Source organism: Silurus meridionalis, chromosome 16 (genome assembly GCF_014805685.1).
Source record: "Silurus meridionalis isolate SWU-2019-XX chromosome 16, ASM1480568v1, whole genome shotgun sequence".
Taxonomy (NCBI): Eukaryota; Metazoa; Chordata; class Actinopteri; order Siluriformes; family Siluridae; genus Silurus; species Silurus meridionalis.
Window position 1 is genome coordinate 6,804,714 of NC_060899.1, and position 19,418 is coordinate 6,824,131.

General features: G+C 37.5%; 1 protein-coding gene across 4 annotated transcripts in view; it reads left to right on the top strand.

Moving 5' to 3' along the window:
• The window catches only part of ndrg3b (ndrg family member 3b), a 57,959-nt gene extending 38,935 nt beyond the window's left edge, over nt 1-19,024 (top strand). For 2 of the 4 annotated variants that reach the window (XM_046869175.1, XM_046869178.1), the window contains 14 exons: nt 1,644-1,749; nt 2,282-2,402; nt 4,320-4,382; nt 4,512-4,572; nt 9,122-9,208; nt 9,540-9,596; nt 9,757-9,860; nt 9,999-10,064; nt 10,199-10,250; nt 12,648-12,695; nt 12,795-12,830; nt 12,963-13,014; nt 16,558-16,596; nt 17,673-19,024. In XM_046869175.1, the coding sequence (XP_046725131.1) occupies nt 1,644-1,749; nt 2,282-2,402; nt 4,320-4,382; nt 4,512-4,572; nt 9,122-9,208; nt 9,540-9,596; nt 9,757-9,860; nt 9,999-10,064; nt 10,199-10,250; nt 12,648-12,695; nt 12,795-12,830; nt 12,963-13,014; nt 16,558-16,596; nt 17,673-17,848 (1,068 nt within the window). In that variant the 3' untranslated portion in view covers nt 17,849-19,024. The remainder of the gene's footprint in view (nt 1-1,643; nt 1,750-2,281; nt 2,403-4,319; nt 4,383-4,511; nt 4,573-9,121; nt 9,209-9,539; nt 9,597-9,756; nt 9,861-9,998; nt 10,065-10,198; nt 10,251-12,647; nt 12,696-12,794; nt 12,831-12,962; nt 13,015-16,557; nt 16,597-17,672) is intronic. The other 2 variants (XM_046869176.1, XM_046869177.1) reach the window with 2 other exon arrangements.
• The last annotated feature ends 394 nt before the right edge of the window (nt 19,025-19,418 follow it).

Below are 19,418 nucleotides of genomic sequence, written 5' to 3' on the forward strand. Positions count from 1 at the left end.
CGGGGCCATGTATTGCGAGATTTTGGGGAACAACCTCCTTCCCTCAGTTAGAGCATTGAAGATGGGTCGAGGCTGGGTCTTCCAACATGACAATGACCCGAAGCACACAGCCAGGATAACCAAGGAGTGGCTCTGTAAGAAGCATATCAAGGTTCTGATATAGCCTAGCCAGTCTCCAGACCTAAACCCAATAGAGAATCTTTGGAGGAGCTCAAACTCCGTGTTTCTCAGCGACAGGCCAGAAACCTGACTGATTTAGAGAAGATCTGTGTGGAGGAGTGGGCCAAAATCCCTCCTGCAGTGTGTGCAAACCTGGTGAAAAACTACAGGAAATGATTGACCTCTGTAATTGCAAACAAAGGCTACTGTACCAAATATTAACATTTGACTTTCTCAGGTGTTCAAATACTTATTTGCAGCTGTATCATACAAATAAATAGTTTAAAAATCATACATTGTGATTTCTGGATTTTTTTTTTTTGATTATGTCTCTCACAGTGGACATGCACCTACGATGACAATTTCAGACCCCTCCATGATTTCTAAGTGGGAGAACCTGCAAAATAGCAGGGTGTTCAAATACTTATTTTCCTCACTGTATATATATCTCTAAAAAAATCCACTATATATATATATATATATATATATATATATATATATATATATATAATATATATAGTGTGGATTTTAGTTAAACACAGTTATTTATGCATGGTAAAAAACGAAGCATGTTATAATTTTTCTGTGGAGCCTTGTGTACATTGTGTGGTCTGCGTGAGCTACGTTGAGCAGATCAATGCCTAAAAGCGTTAGTTTGGGTTAACACTAGTGGTGCATCTTGCCTTTGTAGCATAGGTATTGAATTTTTGTGAGCAAGTTTGCCAGGTTGCACATAAAAAAAAATAAAAATAAACAAAAGTTATATAGTTATAAAAGTTATAAAAAGATATATATATACGTGTGTGTGTGTGTGTGTGTGTGTGTGTGTGTGTGTGTGTGTGTGTGTATATATGTATATGTATGTATATGAACACCACTGTTACATTTTTTTTTTCTCCTCAAAAGACATACAAATCGGGAAATACATCTCAGTGACTTTTTATGGTTGTTAATTCATAAAAAATAAAGTGGCTTAAGAGTGTATATTGCGTGTGTGGTGAGCACTTGCAAGAGATGTGGATGATTTTGTTCCAGCTAAGGCACTTTGCTATTGTTTTCAAAAAACCCACACAACCCCAAGCAACGTATTTTACACAAATGCACACAAACAGCATAACGGGATGGAATCTTCCAGAGTATTAAGGACGTGAATAATGTGTCGGTGGCTTTGGTCTTGCTGATGCATAAACAGGTAATGATGTTACAATCTAACGTCATTGAGGTTTATCTTGCCAAACTCTGTGTTTGTTTTTGTGCAAGCGTGTCAGCGTGAGGCTGCTTCCTGTGGTGGTAGCATCAGTTATTTTTTGACTTGTCTTAGGTATAAATTGTTGTTGTTGGATTGCTGACGTTTGTTTTTTCAGTGTAGAGTTACATAATGTGCTCATTCATCCTGCCTGGCTCATATATAACCTCTTATAGGTCAAGTTATATAGTGTAGCTTTCCTCTTCCTGACTTTAGTCTTTTTTCTCTTTGGATACAGGAGCATGATATCGAGACCCTCCACGGTGTTCTCCATGTCACCTTGAGAGGAACACCAAAAGGCAACCGGCCCATCATCCTTACATTCCATGACATTGGCCTTAACCGTAGGTTTTTCACTCAGCACATGCACAAAGTCTAAAATCTGAGGTTCTTGCTTTAAACCTTTTCTAGAATGTGTGTGTCTTAATTCGTAACAAACTTTTTCAAGAATGTGCAAGAATTCCTCTACATGAAATGAAATTCTCCAGTTTCTTCAGTACATATTTGCTCATAATTTTTTGTGCAATATTAAAACATATTTAAAGCTTTGTATTCATGAACTTTCCATAGAGAGAATAATACATTAGGCCCAAGTTGAACTTATAATAGATAAAAATATTAACTGGATAATGATGAAACATGATGGTCAAGTATTGAAAAACAAGCATGGGCACATCTAGCCATTTTTCATGTATCTAATATTTGTTTGATTATGATCATGTTTAATGTAATGATTAAATATTAGTTAAAAGCACACTAGGGACTGTGTTGTCAAATGTTCAGCATGTTTGAGTTTGGGATCATATTCATAATTTTTTTTTTTTATATATACAGGACAATGTCATCCTTGCTTGTTCTTTCTCTCTTGAATTGCAGATAAGTCATGCTTCAACACTCTCTTTAACTTTGAGGACATGCAGGAGATCACGCAGCATTTTGCCGTGGCCCATGTGGATGCTCCAGGCCAGCAGGAGAATGCAGCACCTTTCCCTACTGGGTAAGAAGAACTGTTTATCCTTTCCATGCACTGTGTGTACATTTAGAGATAAATGGCTATTTGATACTGATACTGCAATATATATGAATATGATATATAGGAATATGCTTATCTTATTTATTGTCTGTTACACATTTTCTCCACTATTTGATCACTTGCCAGCTCTCCCTGTCATGCAAGAGCTACCTCAGAGATGCATGATGTCAGTCCCAGGCCTTTATCGAACTGTTGCTCATGCTGTGTCTTAGGGCAGTTTAACAAATTTAAAGCACTGTTTACCCTTCTTTTGCATGCACCATTAATTGGATAGTGTCCTTCTGATCGACAGGGGAAAGAGTATGTCACTGCCACTTTGCATCCAGCAGGTGTTTGCCCTTTGTTCTTGTCCATTGAACACTATGGCTGTGGATCTGTTAGAATGCCGGCATGCAGTCTACTGATGACGGGGCAAAGCTTACTTGTTGCCCCACACTGCTTTTCTAACCATGTTTTCACACTAGTGTCTTGTTACCTTTAATTTTCTGTGCAAGTGGTACAGTACAGAACCATCATTTCAGTAACATTATAATTGTATTTGGGGGGATGAAGAACAGTTCTTCAAATTCTATAAATTGTTGCATTTCAACTGCAATTGTTGCAATTCAACTGCTTGTGGTTGCCAAATATTTCATAAATCACCTTTTTTTTTTGTTCTCTAGGTTTAGCTGCAACATAAATTGCAACTAATGTGAAGAAATTTGCCAATTGCATTTATGCACTTCAGCTGCAAAATAAAATAATATGATATAATCGGCACTTTAAATGCATTCACATGCAATGCAATGACGTAATTGTATTTTTGAAAAACATCAGGTACAAAATCTGCACTAAGATGATTTTATAGCATTTGTATTATTTTGCTTTGTTGCTGAGGAAGTCAGTTAATGCTGTAAACACACACATTATCGGTACAGATGAAATTGCTTTAGTCTGCATCGCAGTGATTTCCTTATTCTTTCTTCAACAGATAAATGCAAACATTAAAGCCACCCGCTAGTTAAAGTGAAATCACATGCATGAGTAAATATCACACTTGTAAATAAAAACAGATATTGTTGGCAGCATGTCATTGGAAATTTCGATCATGCTTATTCGCAACAAGGTTCTTGTAAGAAGTGGACTTGAGGCAGAACATATGCTTTGAATCTTTATTTCAGAGCGTCTGTATTAATTACACCGCAAGTATGCAACAAAAAAAACCCACCTTTCAGACATGGTGTTTAAGGGCTACATGGAACACAAATTTTCACAAACACTAGCACACTGTGGTGCATTTAAGTATCTCATTATAGTGGAGTGACTCTACCCTACAACCAATCATGTTTAAAAATTCAACAGCTGGGTAATATAAATGCTAATAGCATACATTGTAACTAGTAATTTGCTCGTGTATAATTTTGGACTGTTATATGGAAAGTTGAAGCAAAGCAAAAAAGGTACACATTTTCTGTGAGTGAAACACTGTATACCACAGCTGACCTGTGTTAAACATGCTACTTCATGAATGAGAATGTAAATAAATGTAGACACAATATTGTCCTGCGTTACTGCGTGTTTAAACAGAAACATTACAATTCGAATAAAAAAAATCAGAGCACAACGGCTTTGTTCGATGATGCACCTTGGTCAATTTTATTATTTCATGACAGTGTGCTTTTTTTTGTTTTTGTTCACCTGTTTTGTTTTGTTATTTTGTTTGTTTGTTTTATCTGTACCATATGAAGCAATACTTGTACATGGTCATTTATTTTGTATTTTCCAGCTTATGTAAGTGTGATTCATCTATGAGTCATATGAATATCTCACTTTCTTTCTCATACTCTCTGTCTCTCTCTCTCTCTCTCTCTCTCTCTCTCTCTCTCTCTCTCTCTCTCTCAGGTATCAATACCCTACAATGGATCAGCTGGCCGAGATGTTGCCCTCAGTCCTGTCCCACTTAAAGTGAGTCTCCTAAACTGTCCATAGTGCAGAAGCACATGAAAACAGCAGGAAATGAATGATGATTAGTTTTCATTTATCTTTTAACATTTCTTTCTTCCTTGTTTGTCCTCTATATTAAACCTTCTGTAGGATCAATAGCGTGATTGGCATTGGTGTTGGTGCTGGAGCCTACATTCTCACCAGACTGGCAGTAAGTGAGCTCTGTTACTTGATAATGAGCATCAACTATGTTAATCAGAATAACGGGGTGCTCACTTACACAAACCAAAAGTCTCAGTGACAGAAGCTTTCACCAAACAGACAGTATAATCTTTTATTAATTCTATAAAAGAGGTATCTCCCCGGCCAAGAAAGATGTGACCCCCCCCTTTATTTTATACCGTACAATTAATAGAGCATGTAGTTCAGATCGAATATTGTAGGAACTTTGAAATGTGAGTGACACTCAGACACTTATGAAAAATACGGCGTTTAATGAACGAGACAGAACACAACATAGAACTAATTACACAAACATACAAAATGAAATAAAGAAAATAAAAATGAAAATAAAAATAAACAAAAAAGTAAAAAATAGGAAAAGGAGTAAGAGAAGGGAAAGAAGGGAAGAAAGAAAGCAAGAAAAGGAATGGCAAGCTTAATCTTCAAAATTAACCACAACCTAAACAAGAATCATCAAAGAATTCAAATTCACCTTAAAATGAACGGGCTCAAACTTAAACACTTATTTAAATTGGTTGGTAAAACGGTTACTTGCATTGACTTGTTGCACAAGAGTCTGGATGCGGTAGACAAAGAAATCTTTGAAGAGTCGGTTAGGAGGGAGTCAGATGTTCTTCCAGGTTCTCCTGAAGATCAAAGCAGTTGTTGTTCTTGAAAGTAAAGCTTGCCGGAAGATCTCAAAGGGGGAGAGAGTCGTTTCTAAGCTGTTCCGAGCACCTGACCCTCCAGGCCTTCGGGTCCGAGCCTTTCCCGCGAGCGAGCAAGCTTAGCTTAGCCTGACTTGACTATTGATTAGTTGGGTTCAGGATATTTTAGAGGTCCCGAACCCCACCCCTCTTTGGGGGAATGGCCAATGCTATGGCCTGAAATTTTGAAGGGAGAAACTTCCTTTGTTCATGTGTTTGTGGGCATGGTTTCTGGGTTATACTTGCTTTGGAGAACTTAAGGTTTTATCCAAAGTGTATTAAGACAGTATGGTGCATTTCATGATCAGATAAAATGCACTATTGTTTGCAAAATAAGGAACAGATAATTTTGTGATCATTTTTATATTAAACATGAAAAGCAATGACAGCATTAAAACCGAGGTACTTTAACATACTATTAACATACCAGTATTTAAGGTATAACTTATGTTAGTACAATGTTATATTCTGTGTGTGTGTGTATGTGTGTGTGTGTGTGTGTGTGTGTGTGTGTGTGTGTGTGTGTCACAAACAGGCGTACTGCGGCCGAGTTTCGAGAGTGAATTTTTTTATGGTTTGAGGGTCCCTGTGAAGTCAACCAGAGAGGCCAGGGGGTTATCTGGCTTTCGGGGTGGTGTGTGTGTGTGTGTGTGTGTGTGTGTAAGGTATAGAGACTTGTGTGTGTATGTGTGGCTTGTGTTATCAGTTGAATGCTGCTTTGAAGTCAGCTGGAGAGGTCAGGGTTTGTCCTGCTTCGTGTCTTCCGGGGTGGGTGTAAGCCGTGGTGCTCATCCTTTGATTAAAATGCAGATGTCAAGGGTTAAAAGGAATGCCTGGGATATGAAATCTAAATGACCTGTGCCAGACGTTACAAAATGAATAATACGTGAATAATACATTTTTATGTAATTAATTTAACTTTCGAGTAGGGCTGGGACGATTCACTAATCTGGCGATTCAATACTATCCCGATACTTTTGTGCCGATTCAATACATATTGCGATTCTGTAGCTATTGCGATTCATTGTTTAAATTGTGATTTTTGTTTGCTTAATAAAGATTAGACAATGGCAAATACTTGATCATACCCTTAAAGAGACTGTATATGAGTTATATTAACAAAAACAATGCATCACATCTTTCTGAATTTTTATTTCAGGAGCATACACATACATAGTGCATAAAGAACCTTGAACCATAAAACTTTCAAGTACCAAAAACTTGAATATAATATTATTAAAATGTGCAACAAAATAACTAAAAACGATAAATAAAATAAAAGTGCTGTTAAACTGTTCCAATAAATAACGATAAATAAAAAAGCTCCTGAACAATTTATTTAAAATTAAACTTCATTTATTTAATATAATGCAAATAAATGTGCTTTAAACTTAACTAATGCTTGGGAATGTTAAGATTCTTCTGCCAAAACAAGAGCTGGTCAACATGCTCTGTGGTGAGGCTGCTTCTCTGTGTAGTCACAATGTCCCCAGCGGTAGAGAAAACCTGTTCTGCAGAGTCCCTGGTACACATAAGTATTGCTTAGCTATCTTTGCAAGTAGAGGATACTCATGTTGATGTTCTTTTCACCAACCCAATGGGCATTCAGACAGTGGCAGACAATCAGCAGTTCTGTACTTTTGCATTTTTTGTATAGATCATATTTCGAAAACCTGCATTTTCCACAACACTATAAGGTCGAATGTCTTTGCAGATAAAAAGAGTAATCGACTCTGTGATGCTTTTGCCTGCTCTGAAGTGCATGGTAATTTACTCAATGTCACATCCAGAGTTTGTTGAGATGCTGCAGGTTTTTTGGTTGTATTGCCACAATATGCTATCACTGTATGGCAGAGTTTGCATACCTTTTTTAGTCATGTCCAGCGCAGCTCTTCCTGGAAGTGTGTAAAATCCAAAGTGTTTCCACATTTGTGATTTAAAACGTGAAGGTGCAGAAACAATTCTCAAAGAGGTTTGCTCCCCTGCCTCTGCCATGGTTTTGCTTTCTCGCGCCAGCTTAAAACGGATACGACATCATCTAATACAAACAACAACAAAATACGTTTGTCCCTCTGTTGGAATAAAAGCGGTAACGTCTTCCCACCACCTCTCTGGAAAAGTAAAATAATTATATATATATCTCGATTCTGAGGTAAACAAATCGATCTCAAAATCGTTTTAAAAAGAATCGTGATAGTTTGGTGAATCAATTTTTTCTTCCACCCCTACTTTCGAGCCACTCGCGGCTTCTCGCAAACTATCAGATTATTTTCACAAGCTACTCTTTAGTCCGGTTCCAAATGAAAAGTCACCAACTATCGAGGTTGCGAGCGTCAAGATCGCAAGTATCGAAGTTTCACTGTAGTGTGTAGAGATTGTGAAAGTGTTTGCAATGTATGAATAATAAATAGGAAAATAATATAATATGCATTGCAGTTTTATGTTAACATATGGCACCTGAATATTTATATATCGTGCATGCGTTTTATCATCGGTACCAAACAAGTGAGTTAAGCTTCACAAAGTAGATCGCCTGGAGCTTCAGATGAAGGTAAAATATATATACAGCTCATAATTATAACAGTTTGATTTTTAAGGGTCAGCGAAAAGCACTCAATCCTATCACTAGCATCAGTTACTCAAGTCTGCAGCACTTTTGTAGCACAGCACACCAGGAAATGGTGACAGGAAATATAAAATGCATCAAAATAGTAACATACAGTTAATATGAAAAAAGAAAAATGTAAACAGATAGAAAAAACAAACAAATCAGATCTAACTAAAAGCAGAAAATCAGAAATAGGGCAGATTATAGATAAGAGTGAGAGGAAAATCGGTTTTAAGGAACAAATTAAATATAGAAACTGATGGAGAGAGATACTAAACATGGTCATGCTGACACTTTTCCCCTTCTTACATGGCTACACACAACTCGAGTATCATCGAGTCACTTTACCTCCCCAAGTCTCATCCTTCCAGCAGAACATAATGAATCTGTATGAAATTGAAGAGGATTTGTTCAGATTAACAGCTCAGAGCTCTGTGCACAGCCTCCAGTAGGCTCCTTTTACCAGCGTTTTGATACCAACTCCAGACTATAACAATAGGGCTTATAATTAGACTTTGTATTAATGTGACATTCTTTTCCTAATGTTTTTTAGGTGTGTGTGTGTGTGTCTGTGTATACATTGAAGAAACTACAATTGTACTCTTAACCGAATTGCCAGGGTGAGATCTGAATGTGCATTGGGTGAAAGAGAGTTAATGTTGGAAGTTAATTATAGTTCTGCCATATTCACACATGGAGGTGTTGACATATAAAGCAGAGTAAAGTGAAGCTTTCTTTCTCACACACTGTCTTTTTCCATGGGCTGTAGCATGCATCCATTATGAGTTTCATAACAGAACCACTTGCATCCTGAGCGACCGATCTCTCTTTGATGTAGGTCATGTGTCTGATCGCCACTGAGCTTAAATTCATGTTTAAAACCAAATGTGTGAGCAGCTCAGTTGCACGGATGAGAATAAGGTGAAGGTGTGAGCATCTAAGGATATGCTGAATTCATATGAGTGGGTGGTTTAAGATAAAATGTGTTACCTGGATGTCAGTGTCATCTCACGAAAAAACTCTTCACAGTACACCACTTTCTTCCCAATACCTTGACCCTTTATTGAGAACGTATTATATGAATCCAGAGGATTATCAGTATTTAATTTGCCTTCATATATTTTTCCACATCTGTTTTTTACATTCCTAAACCACGATAGGGATAAAGTGTCAAATCAGACCAAAGTTTTATTTTCTGATTCCTTCTTTTTCTTGTCCTTTAGCTAAATCACCCAACACTGGTTGAGGGTTTGGTTCTTATTAATGTGGACCCCTGTGCAAAAGGATGGATGGACTGGGCTGCTTCAAAGGTAAGCATGTAGTATATAAAATGGTTGTCATGCTTGTCTGCTGTTTACAGAACGCCTTTGTTTGTTTGTTTGTCATAGAACCAATTTTTATGTAAAACAGGTATTTAATTAAACATAATTAAATTGGTACATTAGGGATGTGCACTAAACCTTTTAAGAAGATTTAGTAGCAGGTTTGTACATCCAAATTCTGTTGGTGATTGCCAGTCAAACCTTTTTTGCAAACAAATGATTTGAACAACATGTACATTCCGTCACGAGGAGCGGTGGTAGAACATGGTATAAAACATTTAGCTGTGTGTTTCTCTCTGTCTGCATGTGCCTGTTTTAGTTGACGGGATGGACCAGCAACCTGGTAGACATAGTGATGAGCCATCATTTCAGCACAGTAAGTCTCACTACACACCGCCTAGCCTTCACAACATACAGAACATTTTCACTTATTCTTGTACGTAATTGTGGAGTTTTGTACGTAGTGAGACTTGACCAAAAAAAAACTGGGTGGACTAGAGAGCAAAAATAATTTCAGGATGTTTGTTCAATAACAGGATGAGCTGACAGAAAACCAGGAGATCATTCAGACATATCGTCTGCACATCGCTCAGGACATGAACCAGGACAACCTGGCACTGTTCTGTAACTCTTACAACAGGTACTGAACCGATCTTTAAGGACCGTTGTAACTCGCATGTCTGGTCATTGTGGGAGCTTAAGCTTCCCCTCACATCCCAACTGACCAGACACGGGTGTAAAGAGTGCGCCAATACTGACGTTTCTTTCCATCATATAGCCGTCGAGATCTGGAAATTGAAAGGCCAATCGTGGGGCTTAATGAGGAAACCGTCAACACTCTGAAGTAAGTATGAACTTGGTATAATGAGATTTTTTTGACAGCAGGCCATAATATACAATTGTGAACAAGTCAAACCATATTTTTTTTAATAGCTCGCATAATAATTGTGATCTTAAATTTCCTGCTTTTCTTTACAGGTGTCCTGCATTGCTAGTTGTGGGTGATACATCGCCAGCTGTGGAGGCAGTTGTGAGTGTTAGATTTCATTATTCAGTGTACAGTATTACAGAATTCGTATTTCAAACAACAAACAGAGCCATCTATTTCTTTTTAATTCTCCATTTAATATTCTGTAACTGTAGTGTGCATTAACACAGTGCATATGTGCATAATGTACTGTACATGTGTGCATGTGGTAGAAGATAAACAGACATCATTACAGTTAATCGAATGAAATCGAAATACGTACATTTTCTACTTGTCCAGGCTTTCTGTCTGCAAAGAATACACTGATTGAAGATCTAGTTTAACCATAAGCATTAATACTGAGTTGGTTTCCCCTTTACTTCCATAAGAGCTTTTAGCAGCTGATGCCAAGAAGGACTAGTGAACACTGTGTGCTTAATCTATGTCTTATAGAATCTCACTTTGTGCACGTGGGCATTGTTAATCTGAAATACTTGTGCCCTTTAGTTGCAATGAAAAGAAACAGAAATTCAAGAATCTTGAAATTCTTGACACTTTTGGGGGTAACCTGATTTGCGTTTATTTCTGGCTGAAAGACGACATGCAAAAAAAACATGTGAAAAGGAAACAAAAAAGTTTCAGTTCAGCTGTGTATGTAGTTTGCAGAACTATGTGGTGTGTGTGTGTGTGTGTATATATTTACAGTATTTTACAAAAGTGAGTTCAAAAACCATTTTAGTAGATTTTTTCAAGGGACAATACGGCAGTATAGATTTCCTGTCTCTTGAAATTCCGTCGAAACTCAACATACAGCCATTATTGTCAAAAAAGCCGACAACAAAAGTGAGTACACATTAACAGCTGTTCATCCTTTAAACATGCAAAGCCACAGGTCCTATTCATCATGTACATATTTTTGTCTTCTTGACAGGACCATACAATTGTGTTGTATCTTGTATTAGAGCAGTTAGAATTGGGTGCTTTGAGTACAATTCTCTCATACTGGTCACTGGATGTTCATCATGGTACCTAGTGGCAAAGAACTCTGAGGATTTGAGAATTAGAATTGTTGCTCTCCACAAATATGCCGAGGCTATAAGAAGATCGGTAACACCCTGAAACTGAGTTACAGTACAGTGGTCAGGGTCATACAGAGGTTTTCAAAGACGTGTTCCACTCGAACAGTCCTCGTTCTGTGCGTCAGGTGCAGTAGCTGCTACAAAAAACAGATGCAAGAGTGCTGCCAGCATTGCTTTAAAGCAGGGGTCACCAACATGGTCACCGCCCGCAAGGACCACATGAGTCGCCTGTGGGCCTTTTCTAAAAATAGCTCACCATAGCAGCACTTACCAGTGAGCTGCATCCAAATTTTTTGTTGCTATTTTTTTTTAAATCACACTTGCATTGGTGTGAATTTGAAAATGACAATATTAAAATATAGATAACTAGATATAGATGAATATCATTAATTAATAATAATAACATAATTAAAGGTAAAATGAGCAAATTTGTTATTTCGTGTGTTATTAATAGTGTGTTATTTTGACTTGTGTGTATCAAACTGGTAGCTCTTCACATAAATCGTTACCCAAGAAGTAGCTCTGTTTCAAAAGGTTGGTGACCCTTGCTTTAGAGGTTGCAGAAACGGAAGATCTGCTTGTCAGTGTTAAGACCATACGCCGCACACTACAACAATTCGGTTAGCATGGCCGTCGTCCCAGAAGGAAGCCTCTTCTGAAGCTGGCTCACAAGAAAGCCTACAAACAGTTTGCTGGAGACAATCTGTCCAATAGCATGAATTACTAGACCCATGTCCTGTGTTCCCTGAGGGAAACATGGATTTCAACATGTTCTGTGACATTCTGAAGCAGAACACGATGCACCGCCTCCAGAAATTGGGCCGAATGGCAGTTTTCTGACATGATAACGACCCCAAACGCACAGCCAAGACGACAACTGCATTGCTGAGGAAGCTGAAGGTGATGAAGTAGCCAAGTATGCTTACAGACCTAGACCCTATTGAGCACCTGTGAGGCATCCTTAAGCAGAAGGTGGAGAAGCACTTTTTGATGTCATTATGGAGGAGTCGAAGAGGATTCCAGCAACAACCCTTGCAGCCCTGTTGAATTCCATGCCAAGGAGGATTAGGGCAGTGCTACCCAACAATGGTGCTCACACAAAATATTGACACTTTGAACACAGTTTTGACATGTTTACTTTTGTTGTCAATTATTTAGACAACAATGGCTGTATGTTGAGTAATTTTTGGGGGATGGTAAATCTGTACTGCTATACAAGCTGCACATTGACTTCCACAACCATGTGAGGGGGTTTCCCCCAGGCCACTGTGCATATAGCTTAGAGCATATTGTGTTGATACACAATTGGTCACATTGGTCTGCGAGTGTCTTTTTATCTCTTTTGCTGATCTGCCGGTAATAAAGCTGTATTTCTGTTCAGGTTGAATGTAACTCGAGGTTAAACCCTACAAAGACCACCTTTCTGAAGGCAAGACAAGACATTTAAAATGGAAAAACATTTTTTATCATGCATCTTTTAGGGAATACGGTTTTGATTTTAAACTTACATATTCCCTTATGATTTCAGATGGCAGATTGTGGTGGGCTTCCCCAAGTTGTACAAGTAAGCTTTCGTAAAAGGGGAAAAAGTAGTTTTACAGTTTCCACACTGTATATTTATATCTGACCTGCAATAAAGGACATCATTTGTAATGCACGATTGTTTTTGTATAATTTTTTTTTTTCTTTTTTCCAGCCTGGTAAACTTGCCGAGGCCTTCAAGTACTTTGTCCAGGGCATGGGTTACAGTAAGTACATTTTCTATTTTTATTTATTTATTTATTTTATTTATTTATTTTTTTCCCCTTCAGTAGACATCTTGTCTTTAATGTCACACAGCTGTATTGCTTTTCCATATTTTAGTCTGACCTAAGCTGTAACTTTGTGTTTAAAATGTCTCTGATGTGCATTTTGTCTCTTTAAACATCGTCACTTGAAAAAGTCACTGTCAGAAAGTTTTGTGTGGAAACAGTCATCTCAGCAACCCCTGTTCCACCCACGCAACACTACCACACACACACACATGCACATACAGGCATAAACCCATAAATATGTGTTTGCTGGCTTGTTTGATTGTGGTAATTAATATATCTTACTGGCTATGTTACTAATAAGCAATGCTTTTTGTGTACATCAAAAGAGTAAAGGAAATTACAGCATTACAGGGCTGTATAAGAAGTTCCCAGTCTACCTTTTATTACACCAAAACATAAATATAGTGCATAAATTTGAATATTTTCACCCTTCAGTGCATAATGCTGATTTTGCTGAAGTGGCATAATTTGAGCTACAATGCCCACCTCAGAGTTTAAGACCGAGCCAGACTACCTTTCCTAGCACCAAACTCAAAATATGACTTTGTTTCCTGTGTGGCTATGCAGTGATGCGAGCTTCAGGGTGTAAGTAAAGCAGATTTACTGAAAGTATGCTGTGTTGCATGGCCTGTGTGGACTGCTCCCCTGCCCCTCAACTCTTTCTCTGCAGATGTGTGTGTGCATGGTGCCCTGTGATGGACTGGCATTCCATCCAGGGTCAATTTCCACCTTGAGCCCAGTTTTCCAGGGATAGATTGTTAATCCACTGTGGTTCAAACCAAGTGTTAAAGTTTTTAAAGCGATTAGTGTAGATGCATGAATGAATTGAATGAATGGTGCACATCCATTTAATACAAGTTTGCTTTAATAAAATACATTTGAGGATTTGATTGACTGCAATATAGAAGCAGCGGACAAAAAAACACTTGCTAAGAAGGTCAACGTAGAATAACCAGTCTGATTTATGCTCACTGAAATTTTACAACCCAGCAACAATTGTGGTGAGCAGAGAAACATCTCGGAATGCAGATGAAAAGTTGAGGTGGCTAGCCTACAAGTACAGAAGACCACATCAAGTTTCACTTTTGTCGGCCATAAGCAGAAGTCTGCAGTGAGCATTGTTTAATTCATACAATTCAGCACTGTTTAATTTGCCTTGAACAGTGCTGGTGGAGGTAGTGTACATTCGGGCCCATTAAATCCAATAATTCATGCCACAGTCTATTCGAGTATTGTTGCTGACCATGTGTATCTTTTCATAGCCATAAATGTACTTAAAACTGGTTACCTGGACATGACTATGATTTTCAGGAATTGATAATATTTTGTGAAATCCCATGAAGAATTGAGGCTATTATGAGTGCAAAGGGAGACCACAGCTATATAAGTATAGTGTTCCTAATAAGGTATTTAGTGAATCAGAGGGGACGAATGAAGGCCTCATAAATGTATCCATTGAACTAACAATTTAATACAGTCTAGTTTTGATTGAATAGAAAAGACAAATTGATTAGTGTTGACAAATCCTATTATAGACAATATGTTTTAACGGCCAAGTGTTCACTCAATTGGGAATTGAAAAGGATTTTGGTCAAAAACATTTGAAGTCAGAAGCTGTGTGTTTAAAATTCAGCTTAGATTATCGAAAGGAAAAACAAGTCTCCAGATAACATTGTTTTAATGAATTTTAGTTCTGTTTTCATTACTGAGAGGATGATCGACTGTGGGGCTGCGCAACACAGTTACCTTCCAAATGTTCCTTATTCAATGTGACGTAATTAGTCATCTGTCTTCTGACCTTCAGTCCTGGCCTCATGCCATAGCACCCCCCTGTCAGTGTATGAACACGCACACCTGACTTCTCAGAATGTAAGAATGCACACTATTGTAGTCATAGCATTGTGTAGTTACTAAGTGGGTTTTGTGGGGACTTTTTTGTGTGTTTGCTGCTGGTGTGGAAAAGAACCCAGCTTGCCTTTATATGTTCATGAATAGATGAGTGTGTGCATTTTTGGTAAGTTCCTTTTTTATGAATAAATCAGATAAGGGTCTAGTGAACACTATTTATTTACCTGGTGGTGATGTTTGTAAATGTTTTTTGGTGAATACCACTGCACATGAGTTCTTAAGTGTGTTCAGCTGCACAAAAAGGCTAATATTTTTTAGTCATTTTAGGGTTAGGGCTTTATTGTGGCCTACAACTAAATGGACTTTGTATATCTAATGGTGAATCTGAGTGTGCAGAGGTAGTTGTTGCTTTTTTTTAATCAGTTTTGGGTTCTTTTGTGGAAGCCTTGTTTTTAACCTCAACCACAGTGTTAGGCTTGGACTAACTGGCATTTCATAGCTAACTGAAGCTTTTGTGTGGTTGGTATCGGTCCACTTAAGAAATAGTCTTTAAAAGGGTTTTTACTAAAAGTTTGAAAGAGATACTAGTTACATTATAATAAAAACATTATAATAAACATTATAATGAAAAAAAAACTAGCTTGACATTAGGAATTTGATCTCATAATGATCTATAACTTAATGGCTGTGTCATTAGAGCAGGTTTTATTTTTTATTATTTTTATGTATTTTTTATACATTGGCCTTTCTCTGGCTATATCAGCATAGTGAATTCTGGGGCGGTGGGAGCCACATCTACGAAGAACATATGCTGCTTTTAACACGTTGTTGGCGAGTTAAATAAGTGAGTTTAAAGCTTTTATTTCATTCAGTGCATTAGGGTGAAGGTCCCACAAGTGAGCCACTCATGAGTAGTTTGCTGCTACTGTTTTTATATATATATATATATATATATATATATATATATATATATATATATATATATATATATATATATATATATATACACACACTAATTTTACAATAAAATCATAAAAAAATATAAGATTGGTGCTTGACCTTTTTCATTTTTACCTGATGCTAGAAAATCTGTGGATATATTTTGTATATATGAAATAATTAATAGACGCTTCTCTCGTTGTTTGGTTTTCTAGTACTTTCACAGACAGAAAGAACTTAATAGAGATACATTTGCAATGATTAGCAGTAGAAATCATTTGTGTGGATAAGTCTGGATAAACCAAGTTGTAACAAAAAAAGTGTGAAGAAAATGTATATTACATTATTTAACTATATTCGATAATTGTCTATATTACACTGTTCAGAGTTTGATTTATAGGAATAGAGGTAATGATGCTCAGGGTCAGTGAGATGTAGGCTTGGACTAAAGTAAGTTGTGATTAATGCTGGTTCCTTGAGTATGAAGAACATAAATATAGCCTTTTCTAGCAGAGTTGGTTTCTCTATTGACAGAGAAGGTTTTACCGCTTTTTCCCATGATCCTCTTGTTAATCTGTCTTATCTTTTTCTTCAGTCTTTTTTTTAAAGTTTTACTAGTAACATCTTTGTTTTCCTCGTCTCTCTTCCTTTCTCCTCTTCCTCTTTGACCCCTCCGTCAAACGTGAACAGTCCCCCATGTGCTCCTCAGCCATCTGAACAGCGAAGCAGGTACCAGGAGTTTAGACAACACTTTAGGATGCACTTCCACTGTCTTGTCCTCTTGTTTGTCTGTTTATTCAGCATTTCTATCTCTTTCACTCTTTCTCAGCTCTTGCCATTTAGCCAGTCCCCTGACATTCAGTTCTGTGTTTCTCATTGTCTCTGCATCATGGTGTTAGTAGCATGATCTGTGGTCATTGCTCCAATATGCTGTCTTTCTTGATGTTGAGAGGGTGTGCATGTGTATGTGCACACCCTGGAGACAGGTTATCAAAGGTAATATTATTAATTTGATTTTTGTTTTGCTTTTTTTCCTCCTTCTAATGCAACTTTTTTTTTTTTTTTTTTTTTTTTTTTTTTTTTTTTACATTAGCCTGAGATCTTTTGCATGCAGCATCTCTACATGGAATCCCTGCATTTCTACATGCAATTTCCCAATATTCATTTTTCAGTCACAGTAAAAATGAATTGGAACTCAGTTATGACTGGAATTTTTCTTCTTTCATATGAGAATAATGATTTAGCAGTGGCTAAAACTTTGACATGTTGATTTTATGGCCACAGGCAGGAAGACACAAGGCTTATTTGCATAATTTGAGGAGTTTGACCATTTGGCTTTAATTTCTGCTTAAATTTACTACACCCACATTCTCACCCTTTTTAATACAAATATCTTTTTTTAATTGTACCAAATTAGTCTTATTAGTCTATTAAGCAACAAGCTTCAAGATGAGTATCTGTTTATAATAAGCAGAGAGTTAATAAAGATCAACACTTAAGTCTTGTGTACTTCCTGGTTTGGCCAAATCAGACAGCCAGAAACAAGTGTGCACTGTATTAAAATCTCAGCAGTGTGTAAGTCTACTGAGTGCTGCTGAACTGGGACCATTACCTATTATATAAAGAATCCCCGGTAAGGTTACTCATTATTCTCCCCTGATACTGGAGCACTATGTCTCATAAACGGAAAGTCACAAGTGCAGTATTGTGCTTCTTTTCCAGAACCAACAATACGTCACAGTAATGCAATAAAAAAAAATGTCTTTATTCATATATCTTTTTCTCCTTATCTCTTTGTCTCCCAGTGCCCACTGCCGGCATGACGCGCTTGGCACGCTCTCGTACCCACTCAGCGTCCAGCATGAACTCCGTGGAAGGTGCACGTAGCCGCACTCACAATAACTCTCAGCAGGAGGGTGCTGCTGCCAGCCCAGGTCACGAGAACCATGCCAGACCACAAACTATGGAGGTGTCCTGCTAAATCTGTTAAATCTGCTTTTAATTGTTCTTATTACACCACATTCTCTCACATATTTCATCATTCATAATTTTAAAACCAGGCTTCTGGTATAATGAAACAATGCAATTTATGACTACTGAAATGAATTCACACTCTGTATACACCTGTTGTTTTTTTTATTTTTTTTATTTAAGTCTTAATCAGTTCCTGATATGCAAGGAAGACTGATGTCTCTTTGGATAGAAGTGGTCATGTTCAGAAGGCACTTGTTCCTGAGAAGAATACATCTCCCTATCTCATTTTCAAATTATAGTGAAGACCAAACCACATTTCGCATCCCTCCCTACATCTGCTCGTTCCATCTGGTTATCACCCCCACACCACTGACTTGTTTTTTTTTTTTTTTGTTATTCTGTTCACAGCAGCTTTGTATTCTTCTGTCAATATTCTGTGCTTTGTGAAAAAATCAGTCTCTAGAATGCAGACTAGTTGTTTAACTTGTTTTTCTGTACATTCTCGCACAAAAAAAAATCTACTGATAAGCATGTCCGTTTTAATGTAACTAAATGGAAGTGTATATTGGAAATTGTTTTTCTGTTCAGATTTCTGAAAATACTGTAGACATAAACAACCCTTGGGGTAACTTTGCACTCTAGCAGAAATGTACTGATATATTTAGACCAGAACCCAAATTTTTCTGGCAGAGCTGCATTGTAGTAAACCGAGTTCTCGGTAGAACCCATTTAGAAACTCGGACATGGCCAGAACAGCTAACTTTACATACACAGTTTTCTCTGTAGCCTCTTCAGAGAGGAAAACAGAGACATGGTCACGTATTAGAATCTCACAGTAGTTATAGAATTTTCAATCATTTAAACTCCCTGCAAACACAAATACTGACAAAGGGGTTTGGTTTGAACGTACTCCACAACTCCTGTACAATGGATAGATGTTCCAGTTTACTTGAACTGTACTGAATACTTCCTCTATTAGATTTTGTAGCTATATTATTATGACTATTAATATAAATACTATTGCTATAATCCTTGGATGTGTATTCATTATCGCTCTATGATTGTACCGCCTTGAGTGAGCTTGCGACATCAAGCTTTGTCCTCCAATCATACAGGGGGCGCTGTACTTCTGCTGAGTGTGGTGATTTGTACTAATTAATAAAGTTAACGGTTCTACATAAAACTATTGTCATGATTTTTCTGTCAAAACATTACTGAACATCTTTCTCCTTGTGTGTTTTCTTAAACAGCCTACACTAACCACTGTATCAGCAAATGTAGAGGCGTAGCGGTCGAAATTCCAACGTAATTTTAGAAAGATTGGCCAATCCTTTTCATTCCTGCCAAATTTTTGCCCAATCCCACCTGCTTCTGCAGAAACTTGGATTTCTCCCAACGACGCTTTCAGAAAGGTTGATCAACCTTGCCCACTCCTGCAGAAACGCTCGCGAAGGGATTACGCTCTGTAATTGTGGACCGATCCAAAATGCAGAAGTTTTGACTACTTTCAACCATTGCTACAAAAACTTGACCACTCCTTCATTCTTCCTCAAAAGGCTTGACCAATATGTTGCCTA